Source organism: Planococcus citri, chromosome 3, assembly GCF_950023065.1.
Source record: "Planococcus citri chromosome 3, ihPlaCitr1.1, whole genome shotgun sequence".
In the NCBI taxonomy this organism is placed as follows: domain Eukaryota; kingdom Metazoa; phylum Arthropoda; class Insecta; order Hemiptera; family Pseudococcidae; genus Planococcus; species Planococcus citri.
The window spans coordinates 30,888,582-30,913,463 of NC_088679.1; the positions used below are offsets into that span (position 1 = coordinate 30,888,582).

Sequence of the window (24,882 nt, forward strand, 5' to 3'; positions counted from 1 at the left end):
AAAAGTAGCCTCAATCGGTATTACTTCATTTTTTGGTGATTCTTCGGGTTGAATGAACCATCCTTTTTTATTGCTTTCGACCGTTTCGGTACGTAAAAATTCATAGGCTATTTGCTTATGAAATGTCACTCTAGGGTGGTCGTCTGCTATCTCTTGGAACATCTTGCGATACTCTTTGTATCGAGTTAGGCTTGTGCCTTGTTCACCTTTTTTCGGTGGTTTTGCTATTGGCATTAACAGTATTATTCGTGCTGCTCCTTTTTCAAGCAGTGCGTTTACGATTAAACGTAATTTGTCTTTTACCATTTCATTAGGCGCGTTAAAGTGGTTAAATTCAATTTGTCCTGCGGACAATATGTATTTGGCATTTTTTGGAAATTTAGTTTTGCAAACTAATTTTAGTAATGTTCGAATGTCGATTTGGTCCCTAATATATTCTGGTAGTTGTTCGGCTCTGCGTACCATTCCTCGTCTGATAAAGTGTACGATACCGTCACCTATCCAAATATAGTCTTCTGTGAATGCATTTTTTTGCATAATCGGGGGAGGTAGTTTCTTGCTAGACGAGGCCTCCGCGTCGCCTAGCTCTACTTGTTTCCCGTGAGCTTTTCAGCTTTTTCCTTTTCTAGACGTTTTTTCTTCTCCTCTTCTGTTTCCTTCTTCGGAGGAGGTAAAATTGTCACTTGAGTAGCTTGCTGCTGTGCAGCTTGGTTTAAAGCATTCACTGGTGCTGTAAGTGTCGCTTGAGGTGCACTTACTTGTTGCTGCTGGGCAGCTTGTTGGTCAATTTGCGCTTGTAATGCGGCTTGTTGAGCGGCGAGCGCATTGGTATCTACCTGTGGCATAAAAGTCGGCATTTGCATTTGCATTAACGGGTAAGGGTAATAAGTAGGTGTCTGAAATACCGGTGGGTATTGGTATGCCATAGGTGCTTGTGGTTGGACCATCGAAGTGTCGCAATAATTTTGTGATTGGTTTAAGGAAGTATCCGGGTAGCTATCATCCAAAGTGTCGTCGTAAGTTGTGCTATTAAAATCGACATAATTGCCGTAGTTGTCGTACCCGTAGTCGGGTGTATATTCTTGACCATAGTCTGGCATTATGCCTTCCATTTCCATCTGTTTTACTGGTAATGTTTGTTGTTGGTTTCCTCCTTGTGGAGGTTTGTAGATAGCTACCGTTGTATCGGTATTAGGTTGTTGTTGCCTACCTTGTATAGGTAGGGGTGGTCTCTGTGTACCTTGTTGAAATCTGTTGTTTTGTTGGCGTTGGCCGCCATTTTGGTTATTATTTTGTTGTCTTCGAAAACCTTGACCATTTTGGTTCCAGTTATTCTGATTTTGATTTCTATTGAATCTTTGATTCATCTGTTGATTGTAAAATTGAGCATATTGCTCCGGTGTAAATCTGGGTTGAAAATTTTGTAGCATTTGTTGCTGTTGCATTAATAGGTTAGTTTGCGCTGTGCGTAAATCAGGTATGTTGGTATTTTGTTTCGTAAATTTTTCAGGTGTATATTTTAGTTCTTTGTGTTTAGGATTGTGTTCCTTTTTCGCTATTTGTCTTAAAATGTCGATAAATTCGTCAATTGTTAGGTCCTCTTTTTGGACATATAATGCGTACATTTTTGGTGTCTTATCTCTCATCATGTCAACGATGAATTTTTCATCTCTAATCGTGGAATTTTTGAAGTTTTCCAACCATCGTATCATAAATCCAATGATTTCTGGTAATGAACGGCAGTATTTTGCGTCGTCGCAAAAGTTTTCAGCGTCCTGCTGTGCTTTTGCGTTCCAGTAAAAATTTAGGAAATTTGTACGTAAATCTGCGTATACATGCACTTGCATATTAATGCTCTTGAAGGCCCATTGGTCTTTTGTATCGATGTTTGCGCGAAAGGCTGCGGCCTTCATGAATTCGTTTACGTTGAAACCAAGAATGTATTCCTCAAACGCATTAATGTACTCGTAGGGGAAATAACGTCGTTGTTCATTAAAGAACACGCCAGCGTTACGCATCGCTAAATAGTCAATTTTTGTAGGTCGCGTGTCTGCGCCTGTTAGTGCACGCTGGTTCGGATTAGCCTGTAATGTATCATGTATTTTTAATACAGTATTGGTTAATGACATTTGATTAATGGTACAATTATTTATTAATTGTGCTTGTGCGGCCGCGTTTTGTTCAATGCTGAGCATCCTGTTGTCGTTTTCAAGAAATTTTTTCTTTGAGCTTTCGTCTAGAGACGCAAAATTGTTGGAATAATTAGTGGCCCATGTCTCTAGTTCGTCTAATTTTTGTCGTACGTTTTGTACGTTCGTAGCTGCGTCTTGCGCTTGATTGCGCGCTTCAAGTGCGTGAGATGCAGATGTCGATGCACTTTGAGCTGCAGTTTGTGCAATGTTTCGTGATTCGGTTGCTACCGATTTAGTTGTTTCGATTTGCGATGCTAGTTCACGTTGATTATCGTAAATAGCTTGCATTTGTGTATTGTCATATTTCCATGATTCTTGTAGTAAGTTGCGTAAGTGTTTGATATCGTCATCCTCGCCGGGAGGGAGGGCGGGAATATTCGTATTGCGTGGAGTGAATGTGAATTTGTCATTCATATTGTCGTTTTGTGTGAGATTAGATTTTTCTAAGTTTTTCTGATTTTGTTTTTCAGAAGTCAGTTTTGGAACACTTTGTGTACGCCTGTTTCTATGCGTTCCCCCTTGTAGAGTCACCTCGTTGTAATCTACACGGCTTATACTTCTCTCACTACGTCTCAGGTTGGACATACGCGCCAAAAATAAATTCACTACTGTGTAGTTATAAGTTTTATTACAAGTAATACAAGTCACAAATAACAATACGTATAATTAAAATGCGTGTACACACGCAACGTGGTGATTTGCGCTGACTAAAAACGCGCGAAAACGCCTCGTGTCGAAAAAATACGTTACGTGCAGCGGCAGCTGCGACAGCAAAATCGTCCGAGGTTGCGGCAGCGACAACGGCTCCGTTTTCCGAATTCGGCGGCTGGACGGGGCGGCGGTGGCAGCACGTACCACGTTGATTCGAGTGCTTTTGCTTCGCCTCTTCTTGGCTAATTTTCTCAAATTATCCTACGCGAAATGCAAAATAAAAGCTCCTACTTATTGCTAGGTAATTTAAAAGCCACTTTTTAATCTTTTATTTGCGGATTTACCACCAAAAAGAAAAATAGCAAGCGTGTATGAGCTCTAGCGGCTCTCAATTTGTCTGTAGACAATAAGCAGAAAAATGAAAAAGTACTTGACGTTAGGCGCCAATGTAAATATATAGATATTTGTACCACGTAAGGTAGTACTGCTAAGCTGAATATACTCAAGGAATAATCCACTTACCCCGGCTATAAGGCACTATATATTACACAATCAAGTATACGCGACACGTGTTAATACTGTGTATTGTACATTAATATAACATAAAACACTAAAATCACTTCTATACGAAGAAATACGTATCTACATGATACTTTATACTTAACACTAATTACTTATAATTAAACACGATTAAAACTAATATTATACGCTTTCTTGCCATTTATGGCTATTATACACCACCGAGATTATACCGCGTCGACACGTCCGATCACTACGTACCTTCACAATATAACAATCGGCCGCAGCGCCGCTCCGTGGGCTTGTAGCCCTGTGTCGCGACGCGTGATCAGTGTTACCAACACATATAATTAACCCTATATAACCCTTACAGGTCCGGCATATCTCCCCTCTATCAGTATTAGGTGCAGATTGCCCCTTCGAGTACGTTATTACGTAGGCAAAATACGTATTGTTCGGATTGAGTTGTGGAATTTCTGAATGTTCCTTAAATAAAAAGTCACCATCTAAATTTTTTGATTTGTTTTTTATGAATAAAAAATAAAATGATTTTGTTGGATACTTCACATTGCGAATAATGTTCAAAATCTCCCTCCCCCTTCCCTAATACAAACCCTATTCACCCTGTCATTTATACATAATATTTTTTGTGTTATCAACTCAAAAATAATGGCCAAAAAATTTTCACCACTGCATTCCTCAGACTTGATTTTAAAATTTCACAACATTAAAATAGGTAGGTACCAGCAATTTTACTGATTTCAAGACAGGGGATAAGGAGGATGAACATTTTATCAATACTTGAGTAGAGTTAATCTTTTTACAATTGTTAAAAAAGACACTCTCTATCCACGTAGTATAAACGACGTAAACTGTTAACTTTTTCAATGGTTTGAACCTAATTTGACTGGGCTCTGCGAGTACAACCCTCGCAGAAAATTTATTCTCGCACTTTGCCCCACACGATGCAAATCTTATTTCCCTCTTCCTCCTTCATCCTCACGATCGTCTCACGTTTGTAAGTCTAAACTACTATACTACCTACCTAGAGCAAAACACGCGTTAAATCATTTTTAATTTTATATTAAAGAGAGAGAAAAAAACAACACAACATCTACAACAAGTAAGTAATAGCCGAGGCAAAATGTTATTTTACTACGTACCATTCGGTGACTGGTAAATCCACGATGAAATATCGACGTTGTATAAATGCGCCACTATTTTGCCTTAGTTTTTTTTCCACCCTCTACGGTCGGTTTTCATTTGGTAGTGAACCTTGTGTCTTTAAGAATTTAAGTGATGTTATTAAAAAATGGGTAATACCGAGAGCAATGTAACCAGCGGAGTGAAAAAACAGGCGGATACTTCGTCCATTTTAATTTACAAATTAGTCGATCTTAAAGGTACGCTTATTTATATAGAAGATTAAACGTACGTAAAGTAGTAATATTTTCAAAAACTCTCGTAGACGTTCTAATCTAGTATAGCCTAGGCATTTCTTTTTTTTTTTTTTTTGTTCTCAAAAACCAACATCTGTTAGTCTTTTGTCTTTTGTATAACACAAATTAAGTCAGTTTTTCCAAAAAAGGAGAAAAAACGAATTATAATTAACAAAAGGGCGATTTATCTTTTTGTTTTCGCTACACAAGACTCAAAGCTCAGGGCTTGAACAGTTGAACGTAATAATATTTTTGTTGTCGTTCGAGCGGGAGCAGCTACCATTTGTTTTGTTATTTTTTCGTCGTCGAGTTGAAATTATAATTCGCAGATCGAGTTGTTGGCAAATTGTGTTACCTTACGAATTTTACAATTTTGTTTATGTTTTGAAATAAGTTTACTCGCGGATTAAAACGAGGAAACAAATTCCAAATGTGAAAAGTCTCGTAGCCCAAGATACCAAGTACCTAGGTAGAATCTGTGAGCTACATTTTCACATTATAAAACTCCCCCGATGGGTTATATTTATTTAATGATGATTTTTTCCACATTTTAACCGATGCTACTCGAAGTATGATAATTTCGCTCTCATTTCCGAACAAGCTAAATATTATTTTAAAAGATTTTATAGCTCGTGTTTCGTTCAAATGGTTAAAAATACCCGGGCAATTTCAAATATTTACCTTCGACTTGGTCGTAATATAGTAGATGAGTAGGTCTTGAGAACTTTTGTAAAATGTACATACTTATACTTAGCTAATGTGTGAAATTTTACAATATCTCGTAGGTGGTGGATTATTGGTCGAGCTGATGAAACAAGCTGCACAAACTAAACAATTCGCAGAACTCGATCACGCCATTAAAACCAAAGTCGAACCGTTTCTTTACAATAAAGGCAATGGACAGAAAATACCCATATGGAAATTGGTTTTATTGCGAAATAAAGATAGACCGAGACATAAACTGGTAAGATGTAGTCGTAAATTTTTTCAAAACCAACATGTAAGTATCGTGTACATTTCGAAGATGGTCGGTATGGTATATCGAACGTTCTGTTCTGTGCAATATGAACTGAACACGATATGATTGTATTTCCGCAGGATACCATATTACAAACATAAATTATCGTATAAAAAATGAATATTTTTATAGTAATTTTTCGTTGAAGAAAACTGAAACATATTTTTGTAAACCGAGTTTGGTTAAATTACGACAATTTTTTTCTTCAAAACAGAATATGTATTATTTTTTGAGAAGAAACGAGAATTTGGAATTTCCATGTGTCGAACACACATTCTAAATTTTGAGAAAATTTTATCGCATTTTTTGCAACATGTGTGAAACGTGAATTATAAAACCATAAGCTCGTGATGGTAGGCTGAAGATATATTTTTGCTTGTTACTTCCTTGATGTAACAAATGTGGTAAAAATACCATCGTAGAGTTGATAAAATGATGAGATGTGAGATGATAATGAGAAAAGAAAAGGGTAAAATGATCTCCATTTCCTAATTCGTGTAGGAACTTGTTGGTTTATTTGCGAAAGAGGAAATATGGATTTCACCCACGTCCTCATTTATGAAAGGCGTGGATATATTATATAGATACCTACATTTCGCAAATAAGTAGGTATATACAGTAGGTATAATCGTAAAAATTTGAGGTAGATATCTGTAGGTCGGGTGAATGTGCGACCTTTCATAGCGAAAATGGGAAGGTAGTAAACTACATTGCAATTTCGGGATTCTTGAGAAATCATTAAATCCGGAAGCTAATTCGCAATTAAGCTGTGAGAATTTTAGCGTGGGTTTGTAGCCTATATTGTATGAAGATGTAAAAAATTTAATAGGTATTTTCACAAACACCAAAAAAACAAAAATCTCCGGGGTGAAATAGGTAAAATGGTCCTGCCCTCGGATTTTTGAAATTTCAGTTAGATATTTTAAAAAAAAATGTTGGACTCAAAAACTTTTCCCCCACTCAACCCACCCTAGCCCACAATAACGAAAAACGGTTTTTTTCGTGGAAAAAATCATACTTCAACAAGTTTTGAACAAAAAAATTTGAATTCACCCAAAATAGGAAACATTGTGAATTTTTTCAAAATCCCCCCTCCGGTGTCATGGCACCACCGAAAAAAGCGATACTGCCAGTAACATGGTTTCGAAATTTTGCATGCGAACCTTTGAAGACAGTAGAAAATCAAACAACTTCTTTAAAACCCCAATTTGAGCCCATGAGCACCCCTTCCCTCAATTTTGGGGCGAAAGAAGATTGACAATATGGGTATCGTTATCATTATCATAATATGAATAGAACCCACTGAACACGAATAATGAAGTTGAATTTGCAGTTGGATCCTCCTGAGAGTCCCATTGGGCGAGGGGGTTGCCCCAATAAATTCAGTAAATGGGGTTTTCAAGAAGTTGTTCGATAACCAAAATTTCAGCTGCTCGAATTGATTTCACGATTTTTGCAGAGTTTTTATAATTTATTTTCATGTCATTTTTGGTGATTTATGCTTTTTTCAAAATTATTTAGTAATAATGATGGAAATTAGTCATGAAACTCACAATAAGTAATACTAATCGACTCCGTCGAACCGAATTTCGCCATTTCTGGCCATTCTTAAGGCTCCAGCGCGATTTTTGATTTCTCTAGAATTTTAACGTTTCTCTAAAACGCATGAAAATAAATTTGGGCAGCTGAAAATCGAGCTGTGGTTCATTCTCAACCTGTTTGAAGCGTTTAATGCTCATTTGAGCCGATTTTCAGGCGGGCATCTCAAGGGTCTTTTTGTGTTTTTTGACCAGAATTCTCCAGTTACCTATACTTACCTACCTACCTACCTACCTAAGTACCTACCTACCTATCTATCATTACAAATATTCCGATAAAAAAAACGTACAAGATATCCACCAGGAATACTGGACAAAATTTTGAAAAGTTTGTTAAAATAGGTCCAGAATAAACCACGGCTCAATTTTTAGCAACCTAAATTATTTTTAATTCCGGAAAAATCGAAAATCGCACGGTATAGATTTCATGCTTTTTGGAGACATTTTGAAATTTTGAAAAAATCATAACTCATGCTGGAGGCTTCAGAATGACTTATTAATTCGACCAAGAAGTGGTAAGGGGGGGGGGTCGGCGATTTTTTTGAAATTTTTCCTGTGGAAAGACTGACCAATGGCGCAAATTGCAGCCATATAGCCCTTTTTTATAGGCTGCCAGGGGGTGTCAAAGTTTTCAGTAAACTTGAAATATCATCCATTTTGTAAGAGGGTAAAATGACCTTACGTACTTAGGATAGAGTACTTACGTATGGTATATTGTGTTGTTTCCTGGAAATATCCCTTAGAGTATTTCTAATAAATACTCCTTAGAATATAACTACCCCGGCTATGGGCGTGAGTAGGAAAGTATTGTATTTACACTCTTAACAGATGTTCACACACACCATAAATAACAACACAGACGAATATGCAGAAATATATAATGTGTGTAATATTTACAACACAGTTAACATATACAGTATGAATACATCTATGAATGTAATTATACTAGTTGACATGTGGTTAATAGCTATAGCTAGTACACTCGATCGGTGTATGAGGTTTAAGGGTCTCTTCAACGAGAGTACCTAGAAAGTATTCATCGATATGATTTTACCTTTGGTGGAAATGGAACACTGTTTGCATTTCCGTTAAGCGTGAGTAGGATTGAATACAACACCGTTGCCCAATCCATCTCACTGTACTGGGCCTTAATAATAAATAACACTAACTAGAACTAAAAGAGAATTAAACATAAACACTCAACACTCGAGAGTAAAACTTATAAACTAACTGAAGAATTAACCGATTAGCAATGAATAACATGCCCGAGTCGACTCGAACACATTACTGACTTTTCCTACACTTGTAGCTCAGCTCATGTGGCTAGCTTACGAGTATAGGACGCAGTGTTGCCAGTACAACGCAGTGTTACCAGGTGGGTTTCCCTATACATGTCACATACGGCATAGTAGTATATCACAATTTCAGCGGTGGATTACTCGATAACCGCGATACCTACCAAAAGGGAACTTTTTCCAATAGTTAGGGGTTTTGAAAGGCTTTTTGGTGATATCATAAAAATCAGCGTTGTCACTTTTTTTTGTACGAAAAATTAGCTCGAAAAGTTTAAAAACATAGTTTTCATATCGTTCCGACTCTCAAAAATTCTAAAAAAAATATATATTATGAACAATTTTTCATGCTGAACAACATATTAAAAAATTGAGATGGCGTTATTTCGTAAAATTGATTTTAAAAAATTGAAAGTTTGCGAAAAAATTCGATTTTTTGATTTAAAAGACCAAAAAAAGTTTAGATTGGTGAAGTTGACCCATCTATAGTCCCTATTTTTACGTATTCGTTAAGAAAATTGAAAAAATTCTTTCAATCGATGAAATGAACTCATCACAAAAAAAATCAAACTTCGAAAAAATTCAATTTTCAAATTCCAAACATCAAAAAAAGCTTGAATTTATTCAGTTGTCATTACATTTTGACCTCTTTCTGACGTATTTCATGAAAAAGTTGATAAAAATTACACTCATAGCAAAAAAATTAAAATTCGATTATTTTTTGAATTTTTTCAAAATTTTGATTTTCATGAAAAATTGTTCATAGTATATTGGTATTTTTTTCAGAATTTCTGAAAGTCGGAACGATATGAAAACTACGTTTTGAAACTAGGTATTCGAGCTAATTTTTCGTACGAAAAAAAGTGACATCACATGATTTTTATGATCTATTTTGGTATCGGTATCGTATCGCAGTTATCGAGTAATCCACTGCTGAAATGGATGATATTTCAAGTTCACTAAAAACTTTGACACCCCCTTAGCAGCCTTGGTATAGGGCTGCGATTTGCACCATTGGTCATTCCTTCGGTCTTTCCACAGGAAAAATTTCAAAAAAATCGTCGACCCTCCCCCCTATCACTTCTTGGACGAATTGACGTGGAATGGCCCTTATGTCAGAGTAGGGGTTACCAAAATCAGATGGCACAACATCCTAAAACGATATGTAATAATGATTTTGACTTGCAGCTTATAAATTACTCAACATGGACCATTAGCGTCTTATTCACTTAGCATTTCGAGTCTAAATCTTCGTACTTATACGTTTTTGTCGAGTAAGTAGGTATTACACAGCTGAGTAGCATATACTCGTAGATAAGTTGGCTAGATGCCTGTCGAAAATAGCGAAGCTGTGTACACTTAGGTTAATTTCAATTAAAAGTACGACATTCGAGGTAATAAGGTATGTCGGTGAATTTTCACTCTATATGCAAAACGTGCCTTTAAAATTTGAAAGAAAGATAAGACCAAAGTCGTTAAAAGTAAATTAGCATCAGCTTAGGTACTTTCAACTTTGACATCAGGACCACATAAGCTTAATTCGAGTAAAAATACCTACCTACCTACGTATCAAGTTGAACAATAATTACACGACGGTTTCAACTCGAGCACCTTGAAATGGCTACGTGTTTTAAAAGCTGTTCAAAGCTTGGCTAAAGGGCAAGAGAGAATAAAGCTTACGTAAGATATACGTTTAATCGCATCTGCACAACTGCAAAGTGTCGAGAAATGCATAAAAAAAAGAACACGCAATTTAATTGCCATATAAAACGTTATACTATATACAATCGTAACATTTTGATATCCACTTTGAACAATTTATACGCTCGGTTTGATGTAATTTTCTATGAAATCGAATTTCTCCCAATACGAGTGCATACTTCTTCACAGTGGTTGAGTTTTTCGTCTCGTCCGTCGACGTTCGTGTCGATAAACTCGAAAAAATATTTTCACTGATATTGCTGATTATTGTGGCTATCCGATGGTGTGGAAAATACGAATGTGCTACATGTTTTTCAATTTACCGAGTTTCAACATTTATTTACGTTTTTCGCGTACCTAAATAAAAAAAATTCCTGGCAAATTCTGCAACTTGTATACGACGAACTACGCTGGCAGTTCGATATACGATGAGAATATACGTACGATGTTCGTGAAACTCGATGTAATGTTTTCGTGACGCTAAACTTGAAGCGAAGTTTAGCGAATTTTTTATTTGTCGTAATTTTGATGAGTATTCGACTCGACAAGTGGATATATTTCGCTAAATAATAGTTTCCAGGGAGTTATCGTGTCGGGAACTAGGATTCGAGGATTCGTTCCTATTTCAACTTATACATATACAGACGAGAATGAATCTTTGAAGAGAAACATCAATGCAGAGATGTACCTATACCTACATAAAATATAGATAGGTCGTGCAGAATAATATACAAAAAAACATCTTGCGCAGTAGGCAAGATTAACCGACTTTGCTCTGTTATACAGGAAAATAAACAAATTTACCAAAATTTACGGATTTACCAAAATTTACCAATTTACCAAAATTTACTAATTTACCGAAATTTAGCTATTTACCGAAATTTACCAATTTACCGAAATTTATCTACTAATTCATCAAAATTTACCAATTTACCAAAATTTACCAATTTACCAAAATTTACCAATTTACCAAAATTTAGCTATTTACCGAAATTTACCAATTTACCGAAATTTAGCTATTTACCGAAATTTACCAATTTACCAATTTACCGAAATTTACCAATTTACCAAAATTTACCAATTTACTGAAATTTACTAATTCATCAAAATTTAACAATTTACCGAAATTTACCAATTTACCAAAATTTACCAATTTACCAAAATTTACCAATTTACCAAAATTTACCGATTTACCCAAATTTACCAATTTACCAAAATTTACCAATTTACCAAAATTTACCAATTTACCCAAATTTACTGATTTACCAAAATTTATCAATTTACCAAAATTTACCAATTTACCAAAATTTACCAATTTACCAAAATTTACCAAAGATTTAACAATTTACCAAAATTTACCAATTTACCAAAATTCACGAACTTACCAAAAATTAACCCAGCAATTTACTAACATTTACATCAGTAATTTACCAGACATTGCCCACTAATTTACCAATTTTACCGACTTTTTCCATTTTACCAAAAATTACCTCAGCAATTTACCAACATTCACCTCAGTAATTTACCAGACATTTCCTCACTAATTTACAAATTTTTTACCGAATTTTAAATACCCCAGTAATTTACTGCCAAACGTTTTTATCAATTTACCAAACTTTACCAATTTACCAAAAATTACCCAAGCAATTTACCAAAATTTTTGACCAACTTTAATTACGAGTAATTCACCAAAAATAACTAATCATTTTATTTACTAAAAATTACTATTAATTCACCAAAAAAAAATTATCAAAATTTACTTGCTATTTACCAAAAACTTGATGTTTTTTGTTAAAACAAAAATTACACTAGAAATTTTTGAAAAATTTTGATTTTTTATGGCAAAAAAATTTTGAACGGATAAAATTAACAAAAAAATTAACAAAAAAATCAACAAAAAATTTTCTCCTCTTGACTCGCGCGGGATTCGAACTCCCGACCTCCGGCGCACCGATCCGCAACCTACACTCCCTAACCACCCCGTCTGTTTGTTGGGGGTGAGCCGTTTGCGAGATATAAGGGTTTACACAAATTTCTGCTTATCCTTAACGTTGAAACACACTTAAACGTTCATATCTCGTAAACGGCTGAACCGATTTCGACCAAATTAAAAATTTCTCTAGTTCAGTATCAAAGCAATATTTTGCCATCATCAGTTTCGACTTAAAGTTCGGAGCTTTTGAGTTCAGCGTGACACAAATTTATACATAAATTGATATATAAATAAATATATATATAAATAAATATAAATATTCTAGGGGGTAAACTCGTAACTTTTTTATAGATTAACCAGCAAACTCATAACGTTTTGACAAACTCGTAACCTTTTTAGGACGTGACTTTTCGATGAGGTGCCATATGAATCTACAAGGTGTGGGGAGTCTACTGGCAAAGTTTGAGCAGGGACGTGAGATTGCCGTTTATACACTTTCTCTTTTGACTCAATTTTCAAATGAGTGCATAGCCTAAGTATTATGTACAAGGACATGAGGAAAAGGTGTTTATTGCCAAGAATCATTTTTTACGTTTTTTACGTTCTTTTTGGTGATTTTGGTGGTTGAAGATGTCCTCTTTCACATGGCGTGGTCAAAAATCGTCTAAAATAAATTTTTGACTGCTCAATTTTAATTTTAAGTTGATTATACAGGTCCAAATTTTCGTGTTTTTCAATCTAAACATTGATTTTATGGGAAAAGTATGCACCCTAGGAAAAAAATGCAATGAAGGAAATTGTAGAGAATTAAATTTCCTTTCTGCTCAGAGCTGGTTATTTTTCTGTAGGATGCTTTGTTAAAAAAGCATTCGCGAAAAACAGAGACGTTTGAGATTTTTAAAAAAAAGCTTTTCTGAAAAATTGATGTTCTGGCAATGAAATACCTTTCCACAGGTGACCCAAAAATCAAGTTAACGAATATAACGCGGCCTAACATCGAGTACTATCAGGCCTATGGGGTGACGCGTCGAGCGTATGCACAGCAACGAAGTTACAGAGGGGTCTTGAGATTGCTGTTTATACAAAACGTTATGAGTTTACCTGTATGCGGCTATATATATATATACATGTAAAAACCATACATTACGAGATCCGTTTTATATAAAATCGGGCATTGCGAGATCCTGAGATCCTTTTGCCGGATCTCGCAAGTTCTCTCATATGCCATGGTACTCGTGAGATCCGGGGGACCCTGTACACACATTTTCAGCCGGATCTCGTTTTGCCTACTATTCATATACTTATATACAATTTTTGAAAATAGATAAACGACGCATCTTGCGAGATCCACCTCCAAATCAGGTTTAGGCCGTTGGTGGATCTCGGTTTATGCGGATCGCGAAATTGATGGCGGCAATGCATAGAAAGGCACTGTTTACACACTACAACGTGCGTTTGAACGAAGTTGTAGGGTTATTATTTCAGTTTTTAGCATTTTTCGAATTTTTTTTGGGCGGATCTCGCAATGCCTGTGTATATGTCGGATCTCGCAATGTACTCTAAGACAGTATATATATATGTAAACTTATCTCGTTTTGCGCCATATGTCTTATCGTGATCAGCACACTCCAAAACGTCAAGAAAACCCACCCCCACCCAAATCCTCAACCATCATGACAAATACAATACCTTACTTTTCCGTTTCACGGCAAAGTCGTTTTCCGTTTCACGGCAAAGTCGGTAAAAAAATCGGTCCTTTAAAATTTCTACTCTTGTTTAAACACCGAGTTCTATGAGCTGTCTTTTGACATGAAATTAATCGGCATCAATGAGAAACTGATCACATCTCCATCTAACTCGTATATGCAGTGTTACTTAAATGTAAATTTATTCCGTACACCTAAGGCTAGAAGCGTTATAATATACTCGAGAAAGGCATATTTACGCATTTCCTACGCGTGATAAGTTCTAAATTAAACGTAATTAAATTCTAACATCTCGCAGAAAATGCCAAATTATGCTTGATGTATCGTTGTCTAATCGCAAATGTAAACTAAAACCGAGTAAATATGACTCTATATTGCCGACGAATCGATACATAGAATTATTTTACGTTTGTAGTCGTCGTATTATTACGTACACATCAAATGAATGAAACTGAAATTTCCAATTTTCAGTGAAGAGAATATTCTATCATTAAACATGACACACGTATAACTACCAGGCATTCGAGTTTTACTCGTATAAGGAAACTTTTCCTTGATATTTTCATTGTTATAGTCAATCGAACTGTTCACACAAGTCATTTGTAAAATTGACGAAAAAATAAATAAAAATTGAAAAATACCTAGGTACACTTTTGTATTGTACGAGTACAAAACAATCTATGTACAATGCAATTTTGAAAATATGGATTCGGCAGGTGTGAATTTGCTCTTCTTTCTGAGTAGGGTGAGTATCTCTTAATGGAAGGGATTTTTGGTAGTTTCTGTCGAAAATTCAAGACTTCGGACAATTTTTGAAAAAATGAGATTGTTTAGAATTTTTTGATAAGTTTGCAAGAAAGCAAGAATTTTGTCAATTTTTGGCAGAAAGCGAGACTTGTACAATTTTAGCAATAAGCAGGACTTTTTGGAAGTTAATTGCAAAAAATGATGTTTTTCGGAATTTATATTATCTAGGTTAATATTTTCTTTCTGGTGGTTTCAAATTGAAAAATATTAACCACCTTCCTGCTTTCTGTTGCGATGTAAAAATGTGGAACTAAGTATTTTTTTTGTAACAAGGATTTGGAAATTTTGAATACTAGATATCGCACCTCGGGAGTAATAAGGTCACATCTCAAAAAAAATTGATTTTGATGTTTTTGCATTTTTGGGGTTTGTATGACCCCCCTCATCCAAAAATTACACTTTGAGTTGGGTACATTATCTAGATCTTGTATAAAACGCAAATGGCCTAACTCAAAATCTCAACAACATTGCATGTTGTTTGGAGTTATAAGGGCACATCTCAAAAAACTCCACCTTTTTTGAGAAAATTTCATACATACAAAGTGTTAACAAATAGTTTTGATTGTTTTGAATGTTTGTCAGTTAGAAATAGTCACAAGGAGTGCGTTTTTTATTGGTTTGTACCAAATGGAAAAATTTTTTTAAATTTATTACTTTTCAGAAAAATGAATTTGCACATATCATGAAATTTTAGTTTTTTGAGAAAAACTCAAAAACTAAGCACTTTGGAAAAAAACTAACGACATTACGTCGATTGGAAATTTAATTCTCTACAACTTTGATAGCATGAAATTTTTTTTGGACGCTTCCTTTCGCCTCCACATCAACTTTAATGAAAGGTTATAACTCAAAATGTTTTCCAAACATTGAAATATTTCCTCTTTAAGATTTTATTTTTCAAAGTGTTCTTATGCTAAATGAAGGTAGGATACCAGATCTTTAAAATGAGGTGCTATTCATTCCTCACAATTAATTATAAGTTGATAAAAATAATGAATCAAGTTTTTAAAAAAAAGAAAATCACTCTCCTGTAAAATTTCACTTTTTTGAGATGTGACCTTATAACTCCCGAGGTGCGATATATGAGGGCTGATCAAAAAGTTGTTGGACTCGTCACCTCTGGAAAGAGCGATCCTTCCTCTACAAAACAAGAGTAGAACGAGTTTTCTACTTGAAGAAGTTCCCAAACTACAGTGGTTCAAAGAGAAGTACCTCAGGGCTCAAGTGTGTTCTGTTTTAAAAAGTAAAAAGAACTTAGGTACAAAAAAAAATTAAAAAATTAATTTTACAAGTCTCATGGCTGTAATTTTTGCTTGACTGGTTTCTATTTTGAATTTTTCTTAGCTTTTTGAGAAGAAGAATTATTCCAATCCATCTGTGAAATGCAAAATGCAAATCAACTGGTGGAAAGTCACAAGTAGGTACCCCTTCAGCAATTTGCAAGCCCCGTGAACAATATGTTAATAAATTTTCCTATCTAAGGCTGAAAAGTACTACTTTTCCAACCTCGCGAGAATCGCTCGGATGTAAAAATAAGTACTTTCCACCCTCGTTCAGGAAAAATTACTTCACTAAACTCGGAGAAAAAGTGATTTTGAACTCGTGTGAGTTGTTCCCCTCACTTCATTCGGGTCACAAACCTCACCCTCGTCAAAAATCACTTTTTCGGCCCTCGTTGTGTAATATACTATTGCATAACCAGTTCGCCGTAAATACAGCAAAATTCACCATGAGGTCCGTTTCATATCATTTTGAACAAAAAACGAAGAATGGTCGGATCCTCCAATTCGGTTTGAATTTTTTTTACATGTTCTATTATTCTTACTTATCGATGGTTCAATAAAATAACCATCTTTTTCTATCCTAACTGTCACTGATTGAGAGGGGGAGGTAATCAACATTTTTTTACATTTGTCATTTCTTACAAAACTAGGTAATCAACTTTGAGGGCTTAAGTATAAATTTAGAGCATTACGTAAATCTTCTTTTGTGGGGTTAAGAAAATCGATTATGCGATTTAAAATTAGTGATCAAAATTTGAAAAGCTCGAATTTGAACTTTCATTGCAAAAGTTCAACTAATCAGTATAAAAGTTAAAGCTCACACAATTACAAAGACTTTTTTAATTACTCACTTTCTTTTCAGAGAATTAATTTGTTTTTTGGATACGACCATTGGAAAAGCTCAAAGCTCTTTTTTTGGGTTCAAGAATTCTCAAATAACAGTTCTTTCTTTCAAAATAATTCATGATGATTTTTAGGACGTGAAATAGAAATCATTCAATAGATGTCTCGCTGGGAGGGGAGGGAAGAGGTAGTCAGTGCTTAAAGCAGAATTTTTAAATTTTCAAAAATTTGCCAAAAATCCAAAAATGAACTTTGGTGCTTGAAATTTTGGCTTCAAGGGTTTTAGGGCACGTTTTTTAGATCTAGCTTGGATCATAAAGTGCCAATTCGCAAAAAGTTCCATTATCAGTCCGAAATTTAGATTTCAAATTTTGATCATTTTTTAATAAAAAAAATTAATTAGTTTTATCGGTTTCGGTTTAATCCGCAATAAAAATATGTTCATTTCCCTCAATTTTTGAACAATTTTTAGAACATGAATAGGTAGGTAATCCAAAAATGAAGGTAAAACCAAAAACCCATCACGCATTTAGCGTGAGAAGATCGACTTTTCTTTAAATAAACATTTTTTACGAACGAATTGATTCACTTTCTATGAAACATTTGTACAGCAATTGATCATGATTACAATCGAATCGAATCATTTATGAACAATTGGCGATTAAGTAAATAAATTTATTATTGATTTGTAGGTGAATCATTCGCAAACGAGTTGATCAATAGTTACTAAATCATTCGCGAACGAATCCATTCGTATAAGTGACTCATTCGCGAACGAATCGATTCATTTTGATGAATCATTCACGACCGAATTGATTCGTATTGGCGATTCATTCACAAGTGAATCGATTCGTATTAGTGACTCATTTGCGAACGAATCGATTCGTTTGATCAATTTTTGGTGAATCATTCACGAACGGATTGAATTATTTTTTGTGAACCATTCGTGAACGAATTGATTCGTATAAGTGACTCGTTCGCGAACGAATCGATTCATAAATTAAAGAATTGATCAATTCGTTGGCGTTTGGCGAATGGTATCAATTCGTTCATGAATGATTCATCAAAAATTTAGGATCGTATTAGTACTTTGTAGAAATCGTGCAGGCCTAGTGAGATTTCAAATTTGATCAAAATTGATTCAGCCGTTTTCTAAATAATAAGTTTCATAAAATCTCAAAAAAAAGTCGGTAAAACTCTGGAAATAAACACCCCCCCGCCCCCCCTCATGGAAAAAAATTAAGTCAAAAACTTTAAAAATGAAATCAAAAACCCAGAAAATCAAATTTAAAAAATAGAATAGAAAAATTTTTAAATACGTAAAATTAAAAACTGAAAATAAAACTTGAAGTTCTAAAAATTAAACGAACAACAGAAAATGAAAATATCAAAAAAGTAAAGGTAAAATAAAAAACCGAAAATCACACTAAAAATCGTGAAAAAAAATTACAAGATCTTTTTGGATTCATAGATCAAGTCAATGTTCGAACTTACCTCGTTGTAATTAAGTTCAATTTGTTGCCCCCAGGATTCGGGAATTGAATAATAATGATGATCCACGAACTATCCAATTTTTTAAAAATGAGGAAAACTGGAATTTTTTCATTCCTTGGTTACACCCCCCCCCCCCATCGGCACCTCCTTTATCAAGATCTAAAACTAAAAGTAGTAGTAGTAGTAGTAATATTTATTCAATCTGTTACTTGAGTAACATTCAGAAAACACAGGTGAAGAGGGGTTTAAACCTCTAAAAATTAAATAAATTATATAAATCTAAATTTTAGATCACTTATATGATATCTACTAAGTCTATATGTATCTACAGAGTTCACCGTTTCTAACATAAGAGAGTTGGGGTGTTTATACAATTGTTTGGCGTAGTGATGACGAAATTGTACAGTACATCGTCAATTATAGGTACCTACTTATTATATATGTATGTTTTCGAAGACGCTAAACACGAATGTGACCTTATTTTTTCGATCCAACTTCTTCTACTACCTTTCCTTTTCAACAGGGACAGCCATTGGACAAGTTAGGACCGTTAGGGGACGAATAAAAAGAATTACCATAAAATAGCTCTCTAAGAAAAAAATTCCAACCCAAAAAAAACCACCTGTTCGGAGTTTTTGTACCTACCTAGAACAAAAAAAAATATTCTCACCAATGCAGATAGAAATACCTGACATCATTTCCACCTATTAATATTTGTTTTATCCTGCGACAAAATTTCACGGTATAGGTGAATTAAGCGAGTAAGCGTATATTTGAGAAACACATTAATAAGGTTGACAAAGTTAGAAAAACTTTGGTCCTTTCAAGTTTTTGCTTTTAATCGCGTTAATTTGCTAATAAACCATTCCCACGTCGCGTCGCGTCGTTATAATTTTTCCACAATGATGAGCACTTTGAAAAGTTCCCTTTGATGATACACAAATGGGTTTCAACCGTTGAAAAACACCGCCATCCCACCATGAAACAGGAAATAACTGCATCACACACATATATATCTAATATGTGAGATATAAGCTGCACTTATCGTCAATAGGTTTCTTATATCATCGAGTTATCTATTCAATTTCCGTACTTTTTCATCGAGTTTATGGCAAATTTAAAGATACTCGCGCTAATAAACGACTTCCTGTCGGTATACCCTCGAAGATGAAAAAGCTGGATGAAATTAAATTTTGCTGACCGTCTCGTAAAAGTATTACTACTACAACGTGCTAGTAGAATTACGACATTTTGAAACATGCCCTCGCGTAGAAAAAGAGTTTGTCATGGTTTTTATCGAATGTGATAATGAAATTTTGACGAATTAGTTTTTTCGTAATTCATCGCAGGATTATGGGTACCTACCTACCTAAATCTCAACGTTGGGTTTCTGCAGCTTCGAATGCGTTTAGATTAATTTTAAAGCTACGTACGAAAAAAAGAACCTTGAATCAAATGTAATATTTTCATCGATGAGAAATTATATTTCGTCTGGTGCACATTTTGACCCAACATTTTAAAGCTATATACGAGTAAGTTCATTTGGAATTAGGATTCGTATCTTACGTATAACGTAAAACGAACACTCAACGTTCATTTCATTATCTGCAAACCAAGTTTTTCCATTTGAGAGAAATATGTAAGGATGAAAACTTTCTTGAAATTTTTTTAATTACACCGCCACCGTATACCGCTGGCAAGTTCTCGAGCATTCCATTCGTTTTAATTTCCTTTTTTAGCGCAAAAATACGCTTATTTATGTTGCTGTTTTCACGTGCTTTTTGAATACGCTCCATTTCATCGTAAAAAAACGTTATAATTTTTGCGTAATTTTTAATACGAACTGTCTTCTTACGGCGGCGAGTTTTATATGAAATGAAAAATTCGCCCACCGATGTATTAAAAAGTATAAAAACGCCACCGCGCCGCAAAAAGATAGGTAAATTAAATGAAAAATGCTATAATATAACGCGTGTTTAACACGCTGGAAGTGTTTCTGTTTATTGTTATTTAACGTTTGGCTAATTTAAAAGTGTTTACGTTCAGGAATATTCCGCAGAATAATATTTTCAACGAATAAAAAGCCAACTTGTGAATGAAAATTTGCAAAATCTGAAGTCGTTGCGTCGACCACGTAAACAATTTTGTAAATTAAATTGGTGTGTTTTGCGTTTCTCGAGTATAGCTTCAGTACGTAGGTAATTGTTTTGTCTGGGTAGGTAGGTAATTTTATTTTTATTTTTTTGAAAATGTGATAAAATTTAAAATTTTTATGCAGGGTTTTTTCTGACGTCATTACATAAACCAGAGTTAATAAATTCTCAAATAATTATGGATTCATAAAACTTTAATGGACCACCTCCGAAAAAAAAAATTGAACATTTCATCAAATTAGTCATGTTATTTATCGAGTACCTGACCTACCTATTTGTTTATAATTTTCAAAAATTGGAAATGATCGATTGAAGTTTGAACAGCATTACCAAAAACTGACTTTTACCTGTATCAACTTTTAACTTTAGCAATGCAATTTATTTTTTACATTTGTAAAAGTTGTACAACTTACTGAAAAACTTTCCTAAGCTGTTAAGAGTATATCGTTTATTATCAAAACCCAAACAATTGTTTCTCCTGTTGAGAAACGTGATACTATCCAGTTGAATCTAATGATAGGTACACACAATCGTGAACTCTAATTTAATCGATGTTTGTATTTTTACAGTTATCCATATTGAGAAACATGGAAGATCCTAATGAATTTGAAATCGACATGGATATACCAACACCGCCAGAAGTGGAAAAACTAGGTAAGTATCTATGGTAGATATAGTTGTAGGTACTTAGTAATCATTTAAAGATTTATATACAAGTACCTACTAGGATTTAAACCATTAGATGAAAAACTCACTCGAAGGTACGTAAGCAAGTAGAGTAGTACATCTAAATGAAAAAATAAAGCAACCTTATAAAACTTTACTTTCGCACGATCAAAAGTATAAATGAGTTTCATTCCCACACAAGAGCAAAAGACAATACTACTGAAGCAGAAAAAAAAATCATTTAGTTAGGCTTCTTTAAGTCTGTATGTCACGAATCACTAAAATCTTATTCTACTTCAACCGCTTAATCTCAACGTACGTGCTTTTAAAACAAATTTATCAACGGTCTAAAAAAAACATATGAACTCGAGCTTTTCAAGTTGAAAAAAAAACTAACGAAAAAGACGTATACGTATATTCTCGTTCTGGCGAACTCATCAGTTGTTTTGAAAGTTTTTTTTTATGATGTGTGTATGTGTGTGTGGAATTCGTTTTTCGCGTTGTCGATGCAGGTAGATACCTACTGAAAGGTGTTTAAACTTTCGACAAAAATACATGGTGAAGGATACGTAGGTATACGAAATGCGAAAATTTCATTGTTGAAAAAAATCCCCCTTTGTTTAATGATTTTGTCGGGTTCATATGTCAAAGTTCACGTTGAAAGAGAGATTGTTTTGAAATCTTTAGAAAACTTGGTTTTATTTTTCAATTAAATCCTTTTTGTTGGATGCTATACTTAGGTGTCAATTTCAAAAAAAAAAAAATAATAATAACAACGAACCTTTTAAATTTACCATACTGAGATGTTATTTGAATTTTAATATGAAATGTTTTCAGTGCTTAATCAATACCTATCACAGGGAAAATTCCAAATATACCTAGTCATCAAATACCTCAGTCACGCTGTAAAATGCAGATATGCTCTTTAAAAAAAATATATATATCACAAAACAAATTAGGTACTCCATAAAATAATAAATTTTGAACCGAACAATTAAAAAATGGAATTTACAGCAACAAAATGATTGAATGAAGCCCATGAATAAAAATTGAATCTCACTCAAAAAGGAGTAAAAAATAAAATGGAAACTAAATTACCTCATTGCACCAATAGGAACCTATCAGGCCAAAAAAAAATGGAATTAAATTATGTACACTTACTGCAACAAATGAAACACGTGAAAAAAATGTTCTGGTGAAGGTGTTGCCTATCTTTAAATTTTTAGGGACAAATTTCTGTTTTTCAAAACTAACAGTGAAAATTCATTTTTGACTTCGAAGGTGGGTAGAAACATTAAAAATTAATTGCCCATCATGATTTTTTACCCAACTTGCAAATTGAAGGAGCTACTGATGAATTTTAATTTCAAAAAATCGCAGTGGAACGCTTAAATAAATGCGAAGATGAATGGGGCGTTGAAAAATAAACAAATTTTATTATGATCAATTTTTTTATTACTGAAAAATTTTAAAAGTTATATAAAAATGTAATTACGGCAATGATAATGAATAAAATACTGAACTTAAACACAAAATGAAAAAAAAATAAATCACTGCCAAAAAGCGCATCTAGAACACCCAAAGAATGACTGCCTACATATCATGTCCCTAGTTGTCAGTTCAACCATTTTCCTAAAAATTTCGATTAATTTTGAGGATATTTTGATTTTTTAATATTTTCAATAAATCATTCGCTAGTTTTGCTGGTTTTTTTGGTTAAATTTTTAAAAAAATTTTGATTTTTCTATTTTGATTTTTTTTTAAAATTAGCTTCAATTTGCGGTAAATTCTGTCATTTTAACGATGCGATGTGAGCAATTTTTCAACATTCAAAAAATTTTAGGACCATTTGTTTCCAATTTTTTCAACTTTTTTAATGAATTTTTCACCAATTTCACCAGTTTATTTCTGTTAAATGTAAGCAGTTTCTCGATTTTACATTTTTTAAAACCAATTTCTTAAATTTTTAAAGCACGGTTTGATTACTTACCTTCAGGTGGGGTCACTTTGATTTCGCGAGGTGACTTTGATAGAGCTTATTTTTCTGCACGTTTTGATCTGTGGAGCGAGTAAAACGTCGAATTAAATTTTTTTCTGAGCGAAGTGGTTACACTCATGGTTAATTGATACGATAATAGTGTTGAGTTGGTAAATAATTATTTTCGTCCCTGCTTTTAATCGAGTTTTTTAAAAGTGGTAATTTTTCAAGATTTTTTATCACTCAACAAAAGTTGATGTTATAGTATTTTCAGATATGTAATAGAACATTGGCTGATAGTCTATCGTAAAGCTACACTCCTTGGGAAATATCTCCAAAAATTTTGAGTTTCTAGGTTGAGGTGCCTTCGATCCTTGGCCAATTGTTCTCATTGGGGATGTTATCGATTTTTCATTTTTGAGGCTAAAAATTTAAGTTTTGAGACTAAAGTGAAAATCAATGCCATTTTCGAATTCAGCGTGAAATTTCATCCCATTTTGATAGGTCGCAAAGGTATTTCATTGAATATCTAAAAATTTCGTTAAAAAACTGAGTTTTATAAAAAATTGAGGAAATACAGGGGCTTTTATCGCTTTTTCAATAATATGATGACTTCCACTCAGCCAAAATTGATGAAATTTTGTATAGTAGGTCTAAAGGTGATGAGAAATCATTTTTTGAAAAAAAAAGTACCCCTATCAAAGTGACCCCATCTCGTGGGTGACTTTGATACGGCCTTTGAGGGCAATTTTGAGGCACAAAAAAAAACAAAAACAAAAATCAAAAAGGTCATTTTGTGCGTTTTGACGTACTTTACACACTGAGTGGTGCAATTTTTTCGAAAACATTTTTCTACGCCATACAGAGCAGAAAACATTTTTTTTTTTTTATCAAAGTGACCCCGCCTGACGGTACTTTTTCATTTTTTTTCCTATTTGAAGAGTGATATTCCAAAACTCGCTTTGTCCATTTTCACAACTTTTCAGGAGAGAGGAAAAACAGTTTCCCTTTAAACAGGTAAATTGGCTTTTTAGGCGAGTTTAGCACTTTATTTGGGTGGATTTATGATGTAGGAGTGTAGGTATACATTTCATCCACTAAATACTGCTGAAAAAATTTCAATAAAAATGGACAAAACGCGTTTTGGAACGTTATTTTTTTTTAAAATTTTTAGTGAATTGGCTATTTAGGTGAGTTTAACACCTCATTTTGGTAGGCTGATGATGTAGGAATGTGAGTTAATACTTCATCTACCAGGTACCACTGAAAACCCAACTTTGATAAAAATGGACAAAGCGAGTTTTGGAATATCACTCTTCATTTGTAATAAATGGTAGGTATCATTTTTCCTGATTTCACAGCAATTTTAAAGAATTTTATCAAGTTTTTCAAGTTTTTGAGCAACTTATCAATATTTTATAAAAATTTTGGCTGTATTTTTCAAAGCTAAATCCAGAAGGGCACTACTGGTGCAATTAATTTTTTTTCAATTAATTGTAAACATATAGTTTCTTTCTAATTGCACAAATTGCCATTTTTACATCATGAAAATTGTCGTTCCGAGATATTATTGTACTGTGAATTTCGCTTATATCTGGTTGATGTGTGA

General features: G+C 33.9%; 1 protein-coding gene across 3 annotated transcripts in view; it reads left to right on the forward strand.

Moving 5' to 3' along the window:
• Positions 1-4,617: 4,617 nt before the first annotated feature.
• Positions 4,618-24,882, forward strand: part of nan (transient receptor potential cation channel subfamily V member nanchung) — a 49,328-nt gene continuing 29,063 nt past the window's right edge. For 2 of the 3 annotated variants that reach the window (XM_065353950.1, XM_065353952.1), the window contains exons 1-3: positions 4,618-4,765; positions 5,587-5,765; positions 21,199-21,283. In XM_065353950.1, the coding sequence (XP_065210022.1) occupies positions 4,675-4,765; positions 5,587-5,765; positions 21,199-21,283 (355 nt within the window). In that variant the 5' untranslated portion in view covers positions 4,618-4,674. Of the gene's footprint in view, positions 4,766-5,586; positions 5,766-10,590; positions 11,095-21,198; positions 21,284-24,882 lie in introns of those variants that run through there. The other variant, XM_065353951.1, reaches the window with a different exon arrangement.